This window comes from Trichogramma pretiosum, unplaced genomic scaffold, assembly GCF_000599845.2.
Source record: "Trichogramma pretiosum strain Unisexual culture from Peru unplaced genomic scaffold, Tpre_2.0 scaffold99, whole genome shotgun sequence".
Lineage (NCBI taxonomy): Eukaryota > Metazoa > Arthropoda > Insecta > Hymenoptera > Trichogrammatidae > Trichogramma > Trichogramma pretiosum.
The window spans coordinates 416952-431234 of record NW_019640836.1 but is presented as its reverse complement, the minus strand read 5'-3'; the positions used below and the strand labels follow the sequence as shown (position 1 = coordinate 431234).

Sequence of the window (14283 nt, the reverse complement as noted above, 5' to 3'; positions counted from 1 at the left end):
TTGTGCACCTAATTACATAAACAATCACAATAATCTCGAAATGAACAAATTAAAAAAAAAAAAAAAAATAGATTGATGAATCGCTGAATGATGAGATCTCTGACTTATGCAACTTTTGTTCATAGATATAATTGAATAAAATGTACAAGTGGAATTTTTTAAGATCTGTATAAATATATATAATAAATTTTTCAATACTTTTTTTGCTATAAATTTAAACCCTTTTCATTTTCATTTTTTGCAAGTAAAGAAAATGTGAAAAACCTTAAAGTCGACGAATAAAGATGCTCCAATTATATATTTACAACTTGCTGCATTATGAATCATTTTGGAAATGTATAATGAGAAAAAAATGTATCCTATTATACTCTTAAAAAATTATTTAGAACTTATGTTTATTAAATGCTAAACTTACACTACAAATTTTTTAGTTTTTATTAAATCTTTATAAACTTTTTTAATTAAAAAATGATCAAGATATTTATTCTAACTTAATTATGAACTTTCGATTCATCATAAACATTATTTTTTCTATGCTTTTTTATTATACTTGACGATACGAAAATTCGAAGTGAATTATTAAGAAATAATCATAATAAAAATACTTAATTGAATAATTTCAACGTCGATTGATAATGGTTTTAAAATAATGTTCGCGTCGGCATAGTTGGCACATGCGTAGTAGATTTGCATAATCCCGTATAACCTCTTTTATGCTGCAAATATCAATAATAGCTGTCTGCTCTGCTCTCAGGCACGACAGCTTATTGTATTGGCGTGTTATTATATTTACAATTAATTAAATATAACAGATGAAAACGACTAATTATTAAAACAGTGTTTTCTTTTATTTCCATTTTTCGAAATTCAGATTTAAACTTTCTGTGAGTCTCATGATATTTATTTTTTAAATATTTACAATTAGGGGTGTTTATATCAAAATTGTATCTAATTTTCAAGATAAAATGCAAGCTGTAAGACTTCAACTTCAAACGCATAATTGCAACTTTGTCAACCTTACTTCCATATATGCTCAAAGTATAAGATGGAAACGCAAACCAATTTGGTTACCTACTGCCAAGACCAAAGTGTTCAGAGTCACTCAAAGACCAAAAATACCTGAAGAAGAATTCCTAAAAATTAAAAATCTTTACAATGTTTATAGAACTTCTATGAAATCAATCAGGTACTGACTTGTGCATCTTTATTTTAATATATATACAATTTTGACAATTTTTAACAAACAAAGCTCTAAATATTTGACTTTACTTTCAGGTTGCTATTTTTACAAATAGGAGAAGCATCACAAGTACAAGAAGATAAAGGGTTAAAGCAAAAAGAAATGGAAGAAGATTATCACAGATGCTTTGCATTGAATGAGGAGTGGAATAAAAAGATTGCAGAAGAAAGAGAAGTTAGACTACAACAAGAAAGGAAACAAAAATTAGAAAAAATTGAAAATACTAAAGTAAAAGTAGCGTCAAAATTAAAAAAGTTGGAAGAAGAAGCAGATGCCGTTGTTAAGGAAGCAAAACTATTGGCCCCAACATTCATTACTAGAGATAATATTGATGAAGCAATAGAAGCAGCATTGGCCAATAAAGTTAACTATAACAAGGCGTTGAATCCAGATGGAACTTGGTTTATAGAAAAACCTGTGAACACTAATCCCAGTGCACCAATTGTAGATGCATCCGTTAAAGATGAACAAAAAAAAATAAAGTTAAATTTGTAAATAAATAATGTTTTTAATAATTACATGTATAGATAGAGCAACACTAAAAAAACAACCAAATAATAAATCATTTTTATTAAAGTCAACCTTGTTTTAGTATAAGTTGCATCAATTCTAATTAATAGCCTGTGAAGTATTAACATTTGTCTCATTCAAAGACTTACCATGACTCTATGATTAATATTTATATGGATGGTATAAATTATTTATTAAACTATATAATTTATGGGAAAACAACAATTATCACTCTTAAATAATGTTTATTGCTGTAAATTTATGACACATTCTTGACGATTTTGGTTCTAAATCATCACCCTGCTTAATACATATTAAATTTTGAGAAAGAAATTATTCATATTTCTATAGTATATATTAATAATTATTTTTCTATACTCAAGTAAAAAATCCATAAAACCCATTAGTTATGATAAAAATTACGATCGCAAATTGAAATACAATTATTATTATCTTTATTAACAAATAATAATAAGTTTAATTTGTAAATAATAATCAATTTAGAAATGATTCTTTTGTAATCTTATAATAAAGTAATGAAAAATTACTTGCTAGAAGGTTATCAGCCTTTGATTTTTTTTCAATTGCAATGAGATTTTCAATGTATTTTTATACATTTAGCTACATTTTCGAATTGATTAAAGAATTGAAAGTTTTATAAAAAAATTTTTAGAGCAAGTATTTTTTACTTAAATAATTTATAATAGTATTTATAATAGTATAATTAATTCAAATTTAATTCGAGGGAGTGTTAATTTTTTTCTAAAATTTACACATTATTCCTATATACATTCAAATGTTGTAAAATGGATTAAATGCAAGTTACTACATGGTAGAATACATTCATAGTAAATGGGCATGTTAAAAATGTACTTAGTAACGTCATGTCAATTTCTAAAAAGTTTCAAATATCTTTTTAGTAGAGTAAGAAGACAAACAACCATTTAATGAAAATTTATTTACACATTATAATGCTTCAATTCGTTATTTATACACCTACTGCTCCATCAATTTGTATTAATTAATCTAACAGGTACGTTGGCCATAAACAAATTACAGAGGATATATAATTTTTCAGAGTATCTATCAGCTGAAAAAACAAGGTATGAGTCTTATAACTGAAATATATTCAGTGTACAATAATTAACTATCGTTTACTGTAAGTCGGTCTGCGAGTTGCTAAGAATTATTTTGTATCAATTCTAATTTGTTTTTCACAATCTTTGAAATCTTTGAATTGAACGACACAATAACAATATAATACTTTTTTATACATCTTATATTTAATTAGTTCGTGATTTTCTGACTGAAAAAGATTGATAAATTCTGTTAAATACCTGATTTGTAAGGTGTCTTCATCATTTTATTAGGTATTTTATTAGAATTATCAATTTCTTTCAATTGGGATATAAAACTTGAAATAATTTTTCTATTCAATATAGTAAGATATAGATTTTTTTAATTAATCGATCTCTAAAATCTCCATATATTTAATATTTAATTTTAACAATGTCCTGAGCTTACGACACTAATTAGTACTTTATTGAATGGATTTATATTGAAAAAAACTTTAAATTTTATTTTATACGAAATTAAGTTATAGCTTTTTAATTTTTTTAGATTATATGCATACATATATTTATTTTTGAACATTTTTGAAAGACTCTCTGGGTTCATAAATAGATCATTAAATTCTCTTTATGTTAAACAATTAATTAAATTAAATTGTTATAAGACGATAAAATGTTTATTTACAAACGCTATGAAAACACCGTTATATATCAATTAAAACGTTTGGTATCATTATAGAGTCAACGTAATCTAATAAAATAATAAAACATTAGAATCTAAGTACATCTTTTATAACATCGGTAAATGATATATTTTATAATATATGCAAATTTGGCATCATACATGCTCGTGTTCTTTTAAATTTCTAATTATTTTTTTTGATAAAACAAAAGAAAAATTATATCAATCCCATAAAATTTCATAATTTTTAATATTAAAAAGCGCTTTACCTCGCTCACTCGGGTTATCAGAATATTTCCAGAAATGTTTGATATTAATTTTAAAAAACCATATAGATCTTTTATAAATCCCTATACATTCTTTTAGAAATGAAAATCAGAAATTTTGGAAGAGCCAAGGAATTTTTTCAGTTTCAACGCGTAATACGTAAGAAGATTTCAAACAATTAAGTATCAACAACGATTCAACTACATATACGTGTAAGAAATAAATTTTTCTAAAAAATTATCATATAAAATTTATTGGATGAAGAAAGTGTGTTAATACATATCACAAAATGATGTGGTCAAAAATTGAAATACTTATATAGCAAGTTACAGATGATTTTATTTAAAAAAAATTGAACATTTTTTTACTAACATATTCTATCGTTTTAATGGGTATAATGAAAAATCATTTTTTGAAAATTTAATGTATTCATAGACTTTTTATTTACATTAATGGAATTTATATTACATTAAATGCAATACATGGATCGTAAAGATCTCTAATGAAATCAAGATTTCTTGTTTGCAATTAATCACAAACATAAAGTGAATTTTTTATACATTAAAATGCGTTAACACTCAAAAAACAATTCATGCTATTTTCGTAACTATTTCAATACGCTCTTTACATTTTCACAACGTTACTCGTAACATCATACTATTATGTCTTTAAAAAGAAAACAAAAACCAAGAATAGTATTATCAATTCGATAATTAACATTTATTGAAATTTTTTAATTTAGTTCTTTTTATATTTTATATTAAGGTTTAGAACTAACGGTTCTGAAACCATGGTTCGTTTGCGGCAATCTTTACGTAATCCAATGATAACAATTTTTGGTTTTTTAAATCATATCAAGGTCATTTTTATAGTTTATTTTTGTTGTATTTAGGTGAAAAGACACTGCAAAATTTCTGCAGAAACTAAAACAACTAGTATCGAAGCGAAAATTGCCTTAAAATTATTATTTGGACAAATTTTGGAACTTTTGTTATCAATTCCTAGAAATGTATAACAATATATTAAGCCTTAGAACGTGGGGCTACTTGTGTACGCGGGAAGCAGCGAACATTTACCCTTGCTCTGGTTTTAAGTTGATTATCTTAGATCACTTTTCTATGGAAATAGCGAGCGTCAAAAAAATCCCGGGCTCGAAGAGTTAAGGAAAGAAAAGTATGTCGAATAATGCATAGGGTGACAATATTACTACGACATAATTAGCAAAGCCGTGGTTTACTCGGCGCATTTGCTTTTTAAAAAGAACAAAACCATCATAAATATTGCGTTGATCAACGGCATCCTCGCCGTAAACTTAAAAATGATGTATTCGAGGATAACTTATGCCACTTCACAGTACGGTATCAAGCGTGTCGAAGCTGGCCATTAAATGCTCATCCTTAGAACACCATTGGACCAATTCATCGATCGTCACGAATCCGTCTTTGTTGGCATCAATCAACTATGAAAATACAATTTTATGGATTTTTATTTCGATTTCATTTGCTACTGATGGATTTTTTATTCGTTTTTAGGTATTTCAGGTATTACAAATTCTAATATACGATCAATTTTTTAATCAGATTGAGTAGCTTAACAATTTCTATTTTGGCTAACACGATGAATAAGTCGGCTGCTAGGTCACAATTATCTGCTCATTCTTGAGTGAGAAAGTAAAAGATACATTTTTTGATAGAAAATTTTCAAAAATTCAGATAAAAAATTACTCTAATCGGATTTAAATACTAGTGATGGTGAATTAAATGCGAATAAATGTTAAATTCAATCTTGATATTATAAATAAATTTCGTCTAAACATGATCGTTAATGACGCGAAAGACGAGGTAATATGATAATTAAAACAAAATCATTGTTTGGCCCATTTGATTTGGTAGTGAAGAGAATTTATATATACTAATTATTATTAGCAATACATCATTTACTCGTTAATGGAGCGATAATGACATTATTAATTGCGCATTGTCTATCGGTATAAAAAAATAATCATCATTTTTTCAAAAGTACTCGAATAATCGTAAATTACAAAGGAGTCATGTTCCGAAGCTTCGGTCCATTTATGATTTATGATTTTGACTCGGGTAGTATTAAAAGCGCAAGAAGTACGTTGCGGGTAATGCAAGACAATATCGTACACGATGTATAGCAACCATTTCCACAAAGTCACTACTCACTATAGTCTATAAGGAGTTAGGCGATACGGGGGTTCGGAGCTCGCGGTGCATTCGCTTGTAAGAGAAGGGTGAAATGGAGAGGAGATGAGGAGAAGGAGACAGAGGAGGAAGAGGTGGCAGGCGAGGGGGTAAAGCGAGAAAGCTCATTCTCTATAAAGGACTGCGAGACTGGCTCTTTATAAAGGTTATAGAGCTGCTGCAAAAGTTGAGCTAAAGATAAAAGCGCGTCATACAGCAGCTACCTCTGTGTACAGAGATCGAGGTTTTTTCTTTCTCTCCCTTCTTCATAGCACGTATTCTCGTATGTGTGCAAATGCGTGTAGATGTGTGTGGAAAGACAATGGGTGCGAGAGAGGAAAAAGCTCGCTAGAACGAGGGCATCGTCTCAATTACACGGGTGTTACACATCCCGTACTACTTCCCCCATGAAGCATACAGTAAGCTCAAAACTCCGCGATGATGATTTTATACGCGAGCTGGCTTTACGAGTCTTATACGCGCGTAAATTCCTCCAGCTCGAAATAACAAAACGCGAGACATTGAACTAGTTTTAGTATTTGAGCGCAATTTTTCAGTACGGCAGCAGCAACGTTTTCATGTTAATCCATTATTGCAATATAGATTCAATTATTATTCACGCGGGACTTTTTGATAAATATTCGATCGGATCGCGATGCTTTTGATCGACTCAATTTTTATGCATCAATGTGAAATATTTTATCGACGGAGCTTTGGGACACTCGTTTCATTTTTTTTTATCGTCGATGCTTTACGCGATAAAACGTCCGTCTTTGGCGCTTCTGGATCATAAAGTATACGCTACACATTTAATTAAACTCGAAATCGAATACATCAAAAAAAGGTTGGGACATATAACGCGCTGAATTGGATTTTCGAGTGTGCACTTACGTGAAATATACGCTCGACGTGCTCTCGGGCCGCTTGATGCGGCTCGTTGATGTGCGGGGTCGTGTATCGTCCTAGCATGTCATAAATCGAGCCAACTACGTCGATCATTTCTTCCTTGCTGATGAGACCGTCGCCGTCAAGATCGTACAGGCCGAATACCCACTGGAGCTTCTCCTCGACTGTGCCGCGCGATATGTTCGACAGGATTGTTAGGAATTCCTGCAGACAAGACCACAAATTGTTTCGTCGAAACGAAAAATATTTTGTTCTATCATTTGTTTTGGATAAAATCGATCGTTTAACATCATGAATTGAATAGATATAGCTTATAAAAAGCTTCCTTTGAAAAAAAGATTGATACAGTGAAATCTCTCTATAGTGGACACTCTGAATAGCGGACACTTCCCAATAGTGGACAATTTTAGAACGATGAAATATTCCTATGAATTCTTTATGTAACTCCTATTCCAAATAGCGGACATTCTCAATAGCGGACGTGGACACTTATTTTCAGGTATTAACGGACAGTTTCTCCTTTAATTGTTCGAATTTTTAACAATAACATGCGAGAAAATTGCGTATTGCTGCATTTCCACTATAGAGAGATTTCACTGTATAATGTTTGAAGAAAAACAAAGAAATGGAAATGGACTGATATGTCACGAGTAGATTAAGATTGAACATTTCATATTAAATATTTTGAAATCGAGAGCTTCTGTCAGTGCTTAAATTACTGCTAAAACAGCAATTTCAATACTCCTCTCTGAATTAACTTGATTTTTTAACTCGAGCAGTTATTTAATCCCTTATTCTTTTCAATAAAAATTCACTCGGTTTTTATACGATTCACATTTTCTCGTTAAAACCTCTTATACTTCAATACACGCTTATGCAATAGAAAACATATACTATCGATTTCTCGTGAATGTGTACTCTTGAACAAAGAGGAATATTTTCTATACTCAGCGTTCTTATATCGAACTGATTCTTGCTTTATCACGAATAAATAAAGTATAATTTTTACAATAAAAATTTAATCAAACGAATTGTATCATTATTTTTTAACGACTGAATGGTTTTGCCAATCTAAATAACATGTAGTCGCTCGATTTTCTATTTAAAATGTTCCGTGACTCGGAAACGTAGACTCGAGATATTTTCAATAGATTGCCGAAAAGTGCACTTTGCTCGCGTTTCAAAAATATTCATTTAAATTTATTTAAAAAAAAAATTTTTCAAGTTATATCAAGCGGCGAAATTTTGATGACGAATTATAAATGGAAAGAAAAAATGCAGGCGAAAGCAAAGACTTACTTCGAAGTTTATTTTGCCGCTAGTCTGCTTTTGCTTTATCGTGTTGAATACGTAGTGAGCATATTGACTCGCATCTGAAACCAAAATGAAACAACCTAATAGTTTATGCATAGTGCCATATTTATGCACAGAAAGTGTAAACAAATTTGCCTCGAGGCCAGAAAAGCATACAATATCAGAATCTAGTTGGCTACGTCACGCTTCTATGGCCTGAGAGCTCGCGAAAATCGAAACATTTGATACGCGTCACGAGTCACCGGCCCGTTGGACGTATTGTCGTCGTTATAGCTAATTTATCGATTAAAAAGCTCAGCTTTACGAGAGGGAGCTGAAATAAAATTTAAAAAAAAAAACGAAGGAAACGACACTCACCGCCCTGCGGGAAGAATTGTGAAAAAATGTGCTTGAAAGCGTCCTCATCGACGTAGCCGGTCGGCGCTTCCTGCTTGAATCCCCGATAAATCATCTGTATTTCTTTGCGACTGAAACGCGTCTTGGCTGCGAGAGTGGTCAGCTCCTCCGGCCTATGGCGCATGGCGATCCCGAGAGTGCCGGAACCCCCTAAAATTCCGCCAAGATCTTCTATATCGGCCTCTGGAAAATGTCAAAAGCCAACCACACACGGCGACGCCTTTAAAACGACACCTTGATCTCTTTTCATATCTCGGGATTCGAGTCAACAACTGCGATGACACGCTGTGTGTTAACATACTCGTGTCCCATTTTCACTCCCGTTCTTTTTTTTTTTTTTATTTTGCCAACGACGCATTTTTCTAGTGGGAGCAAGTTAAGTTAGGTATGTTATACGTGCAAGAGCGAGTAGAGATTTGGTGAATAACACGGATATTTTTTAACTTGACTTTTTTTCGCTTTAAACCTTGAAAATTTACCTGTTTGACTTACTCGCAAGCTTCACATAACACTAACGCTGGAGGATACTACTCATTTACATAAAAAATGATCACGCGGAATGGCACACATCATTATACGCATGAGTCGAAAAAGCATTCTTAAAATATAATTTCAATTTATATATAAAGTATCTTTTACATAAAATACATTAAAAGAACTTGAAGCTAAGTGCGCATTCAAAGCTTCGTCAGCTTATTGGTATGCTTCAAGCATATTTTATCGATAAAGATTATTTTCGAAAGTATCTGCGACGGTATCCGCAATTCACCAAAGATTTGCATTACATAAATAGAATAAGAGTATTTAATTCAACAGAATCATAGCATAGAGTGCGAGGAAAAATATTACCAGAGTTGAAGATATTATTTAGATATAGTGCAAGACAAAATAGTTCTATAAGCTATGTTTTGGAGGTTTATTTATTGTAGTAAATCTATTTTCTACCAATACAAAGTATTATTATGGTGAGGTAAAAAAAAAGAAAAAAAACTAGAATCATGCTGCATTCTATACATGGCAGTGTATTCGAGTAAGACTGATCTGTCGGTCGCTTCGCGTGGACTTGATGTCAGAGAGAAAAAGTTTCGCAAAAATTAGGTCTGTCGCTGGCCGCGCGGTGAAAAGCTCAGGTCTAAAAGTTGCTCGGTGGAAAGAACGGCTAGAGGCGGTGTGCGAACTCCACATGATGTATAAAGGAAAAAGTTCATGTAGCCTCTTGTTCCAGCTGCAGCAATAAAGGTAACTCTGATGCATACATGTATGCACGGCCGAATCATGTGTATACGTTTGAAGGAAAGGCAAGGTGAGCTCGACTCTCGCTCGTCGCTTGCCAGTCCCTCGGCTCCTTCAGCTTTCGTTGCGCGAGTATATATTTTTGTTCTTTCTTTCAGTTTTTCCTCTCTATTTGCTCGCTGTTTCTTTTTCATTTTATCATTTTTTTTTCTTTTTAGCCAGACGAGAGTAAAAAACACGTCGAGAAGGAAACGAATCCGGCGCAGGTGATGATGCGGGTCAGAGGCAAACTAAATCCGCTTTTGTTGAAACTGTACTAAATTCTCGAGGATGACGAATAAATTGTTAAAAAAAAAAATGAATTTGTCGCCTTTGTATTCGTTGTGCGTGCGATGAGAAGCGAGGATTTATGGCTCGTAACGGGAGAAACGAATCTCATTATTCATCCCAGTTTGTGTACTTGTGCTCGACTTGTTAATAATGCCCTAAAATTATTAAGAGACAGATGAGAATATATGTTTGCTCGAGCTCGTTGTAATAAGGCAGCCAACGCGCATCGGGTAACGCGACTTTATAATATATACATGTAAAAATGTGTATAGATATAAAGAGCAGCAGTCGAGCATCAAAGTCCTTTTAGCCTTGCGATCAAAAGGGAGGATTTCCATCTTGCGAGGAAAACTCATAAAACAGCTCCGAGTCATTAACGTCTGAACTTCGTTAAAAGTTGAAAATCGATTTTCTCGACACAACAAGTTCTGCGCGGGCGCTGCGTGCGGCCGCTATATAGGATCAAGGTTCTTTCTAATTTTCGACTTACAGGTTTGTGTATGAAAATCTTCGCTTGTATTATATATACATCGAATGTTGAACGGGGCAAAAAAACTCGTCGTGCGAGATAAACAAATTTTAAAAAAAATAACAAAGCTTAAACGAATGCAGTCTGAATGCATCGTAAAATTTAGCTCACTCGAGGAGAAATGCAGGAAAATGCGCATTTCTCCGATAGTGCGACGCATACACGCTGCAACGACAAGAAATAGTAAAAACACTCGAAAAGAGAACGCCCAAGTGCATCGTATAACTCGCAGCACTTGCGTCTCGTTTGCCGATGGCGACGACGTTTAATGCATTTAATCCGAGACGTTGCATATTATTGTCTGACGTATTTGTACGTGGCGAAAGTAAAATCTCTTAGCTCGGAAGAAATAGGGTCCCTTTGAAGTGCGAACTCGGCACGTACATTTCCTCAAATAGGTGCAGTTCCAATTGCTTAATCAAACGTAGGGCTATATTTTGAATGATTCGAGTAGGTGCATGGTACGGAGTGTATGCTCGAGGACGACGAGAAGTCTTTTACTTACCAGCTGCAAACACGACACGTCGGTAAATATACATTAATTCATCGAGTTTGCAGGAAAGGTACTCGGTATATGTACAATAATATTATATATGTGTTTGCTCGAGTTAAACTCGGAAAAATATCCCACGCGCCCGAGGACGATGACGACGTGCTGCTAGTAATAATTTTGCGGCCAGGCCAAAGTGAATTTTCATGAAAAATGGCTCGGCACGGAAATAAGTGAAAATTATACCCCGAGCTTTTGCTGCGTATACAACGGAGGCATATGCGACCGAAACGTACACGCAATGCGGAGTCGAATAGCTTCCGTTTACTTTTTATTTAATTTTTTTTTTTCAAGCTGCGACGGAAAGATTTTTCTGCAACCCTGGAAATCTTTCATTTTACCACGTATCCGCTTTATACAGTTTCAATCTCAGTAAGTTTGTAACGTATGTGTTGGGTAATTGGAAAAAATTATGGTCCGAAAAGTAAATTTTCTTTTAAATTCTTTCGGATGCTAAAAATCGCGTGAAAATTAGTCTCAAGTTTAATTTATCAAATTATTTTCTACAACAAACGTCTGTTGAAATTGAAAAAAATTAAATAACAAAATTTTCAATTTCAAACAATGCTATCTTAACAATTATATTTTAATAAAGTTTGCTTTTAATTATATTTTCAACATATACTAAAAGTTACATGAAAATGTCTCGTCGTCCAAATGAAATTTTTATATACTTGGAAAACGAAAAAATAAGAACGCGTGTGCGGGTTAAATCCTGTATTCTTTTCTGACATCAACACAGATTTTCTATATATCATTCATTCTCGCTAATTGCGTTCAGTGTAAATTAGGTCAGACACCTGCGCGCTTGGAAAAGAGCGATACGGTCCGAAATGAATTGTATTTCGACGTGCATTAAAATCCCATCGACGGATAAAATATTACAAATCTCTAGATACGTGCCATTATTGCTTATCAATGAAACTGAGTCATTGGGCATTTATGTAGTATTTTGAAACATAAATTTTGAATTTTGTAGCAGTAAGTTTGAAAATTTCTCCGTAAAAGTTATTGTATATCTTTACGAATGCGTAGTTTTTATTAAGATGAAATATGATAACTGCAGTTTGCGAATCATACAATAAAAGAGAAAAGTGAGAAAACAAAACGCATTGAAATAAAATACATAGAGTAATCGATATCAGCTGTACTTTCCTTGCAGTATGCGATTTCACATTTTTTGAAATTTATTTAATTTTTTTTTCCTGGATAGTTGCTGTGCACGTGAATGAGACATAAATTGCCCTTTTTCGGTCTATTCAACTATTTCGTTTGAAATGTTTCATTTCTGATAAAATAGAAATAACTGCAATTGATTTGAAAATTTTCGGTCGATATGGAAATGAAGAAAATGTGTAGTGCAGTTGAAATTTTTTTTTACCAGAAGAGATGGTACTTGATTTGAAATTTTATATGCTTTTCGAAGGTGATTGTACGTAATTTTCTGAATTGATCAAATAAATATAATCCCCATCAAAATCAAATAATATAATCACTACATAGTACCACCATTAGATGTATTTGAATTAACTAGTATGTTCGGTAATCTTTTCAAAAAGATATTGGGGCGATTATAGGTGTTGGTTGATTGCCGATTCACGGAACGATTAGCTATAATTGTTGGTATAGAGGCCCTGGGCGCGATAATTGGCGTGGTGTACAAGTTTCGGGGGCCATAACACTTTTGCGCTTATATCGCGGTACACGACCTACTTAGAGGCTCATTTGCGCCGTTCCGAATCGACGGCTTAATAGAAATTGTTCTTTCGGCTGCCGCTGGGCTATTTTTCGCGTACACGTATAACGCGTCTTGCTCGAGTGCGGCTCGAGCGAATTATTGTCCTGCGCGAAACGAGTTCGTGGGCGCGTTTAATGCGCCGCGTCGGGCACGTATAAAGGAAGCTGCACATTGAATGTTTGCAAGTTGCTGGACGAGCGACATGTCTCGAAATCGTGGACGAGATTTTATATGGGCTGCAAAGGCCGTTATGTGCGACGCTTAGTTGTTCCATTTTCGACAGTCCATGCGCACGCCACCAGATCCGTGTGTGCACGTGCCGAAACGAGGATATTATAATGCACGTACATAACGTGGCGTGCACAGCTGCCAAAACGCATTGTATAATGCGGCCTCGTTCGTGCACGAGTAGGATTTTACGAGAGCGAACTAATATGTTACGGAGCGCGCGTCGAGCCTCGTTAGCCACCAATGTGGATAAGTGGATAATTAGTAATTGCCCTTTGCAGCTTCTTCATCCTCCCCTCCCTCTTTTTTCATACTCTTTTTTTCTTCGCACACGCGTGGCTAATTGTAGATAAATTTTTACCTCGAGCGTCTACGTGAGTGTTCTAATTCGAGGCTACGTAAGCAAGTGTGCACTCGCGGAGTTCTTCTCAGGCGATTATTTTCGTGGCTGCGATTACATGCCATTCCGACTGCGAGTAAAAGCTACGCATACGACAGGTCGATGTCAGAAAAAGTGTAATATTTTAATGGGCGCCGGAGTAAAACGAGCTGCTAAGAATAAGCACTATTGAGCTCGGCTACCTTGAACCTTTTTCGTCGGTCTAGTCAATTGAATAATTTATGAATTATTTATAAGCCGAGAATCTCGAGGGGCGAAAAAAAGTATAAAGCTCAGCGAGATTGTTGGAAATACGAGGGGATTGCTGGCAAGACTCGAAAACTATTTGCACGAAGTACATACGTATATGAGTCAAGAGTCGAGACTCGCATTTTTTCTTCCTCACGGTTATATATGTGCCGCGAGAGATAGCGAACTAATCGTTCTCCAGAGAGCTTTCGCGTCGAGCTTTGTTGACGCTCGTAATGCGCACTTGTGCACACGCAGAGAGTCGCAACAACGGCACAATAACAAGGTCCAGGCTGCAGGACGTCAGCCCTCGCCCTTGCGTGGGGAATGCAGAGCATACATAAAAAATGACACGGACAAGGTAAGGCCACGCATCTCTGCGCGCGTTAATTTGCCTGCGCGCACACGTATACGGGGGGTCGGTATTAAAAATGCCTAGCAATAACGCGTCTCTC

At 34.0% G+C, this 14283-nt stretch overlaps 2 protein-coding genes across 5 annotated transcripts in view; one reads left to right on the top strand and one right to left on the bottom strand.

Annotated features, from left to right (window-relative positions):
• The first annotated feature begins 703 nt into the window (after positions 1-703).
• Positions 704-1812, top strand: LOC106655196 (probable 28S ribosomal protein S26, mitochondrial). 2 transcript variants are annotated; one of them, XM_014375446.2, is made up of 3 exons: positions 704-884; positions 961-1186; positions 1276-1812. In XM_014375446.2, the coding sequence occupies exons 2-3, from the start codon at positions 966-968 to the stop codon at positions 1733-1735; spliced, it is 681 nt and encodes a 226-aa protein (XP_014230932.1). In that variant the 5' UTR covers positions 704-884; positions 961-965; the 3' UTR covers positions 1736-1812. The 2 variants fall into 2 exon arrangements, with proteins under 2 accessions (XP_014230932.1, XP_014230934.1); XM_014375448.2 differs by lacking the exon at positions 704-884 and having other exon boundaries at positions 891-1186.
• Positions 1813-1975: 163 nt separating this feature from the next.
• The window catches only part of LOC106655197 (calsenilin-like), a 32006-nt gene continuing 19698 nt past the window's right edge, over positions 1976-14283 (bottom strand). For 2 of the 3 annotated variants that reach the window (XM_014375451.2, XM_014375449.2), the window contains exons 2-5: positions 8554-8775; positions 8182-8255; positions 6868-7086; positions 1976-5228 (exon numbers count right to left, since the gene is read on the bottom strand). In XM_014375451.2, coding sequence (XP_014230937.1) covers positions 5118-5228; positions 6868-7086; positions 8182-8255; positions 8554-8716 — 567 coding nt within the window. In that variant the 5' untranslated portion in view covers positions 8717-8775 and the 3' untranslated portion in view covers positions 1976-5117. The remainder of the gene's footprint in view (positions 5229-6867; positions 7087-8181; positions 8256-8553; positions 8776-14283) is intronic. The other variant, XM_014375450.2, reaches the window with a different exon arrangement.

What these genes read in the sequence shown, in the direction of transcription:
- LOC106655196 (XM_014375446.2), top strand. Translation starts at nt 966, where the DNA reads ATGCAAGCTGTAAGACTTCAACTTCAAACGCATAATTGCAACTTTGTC. An exon ending in ACTTCTATGAAATCAATCAG is followed by an intron (nt 1,187 to 1,275) that starts GTACTGACTTGT and finishes CTTTACTTTCAG; the next exon opens with GTTGCTATTTTTACAAATAG.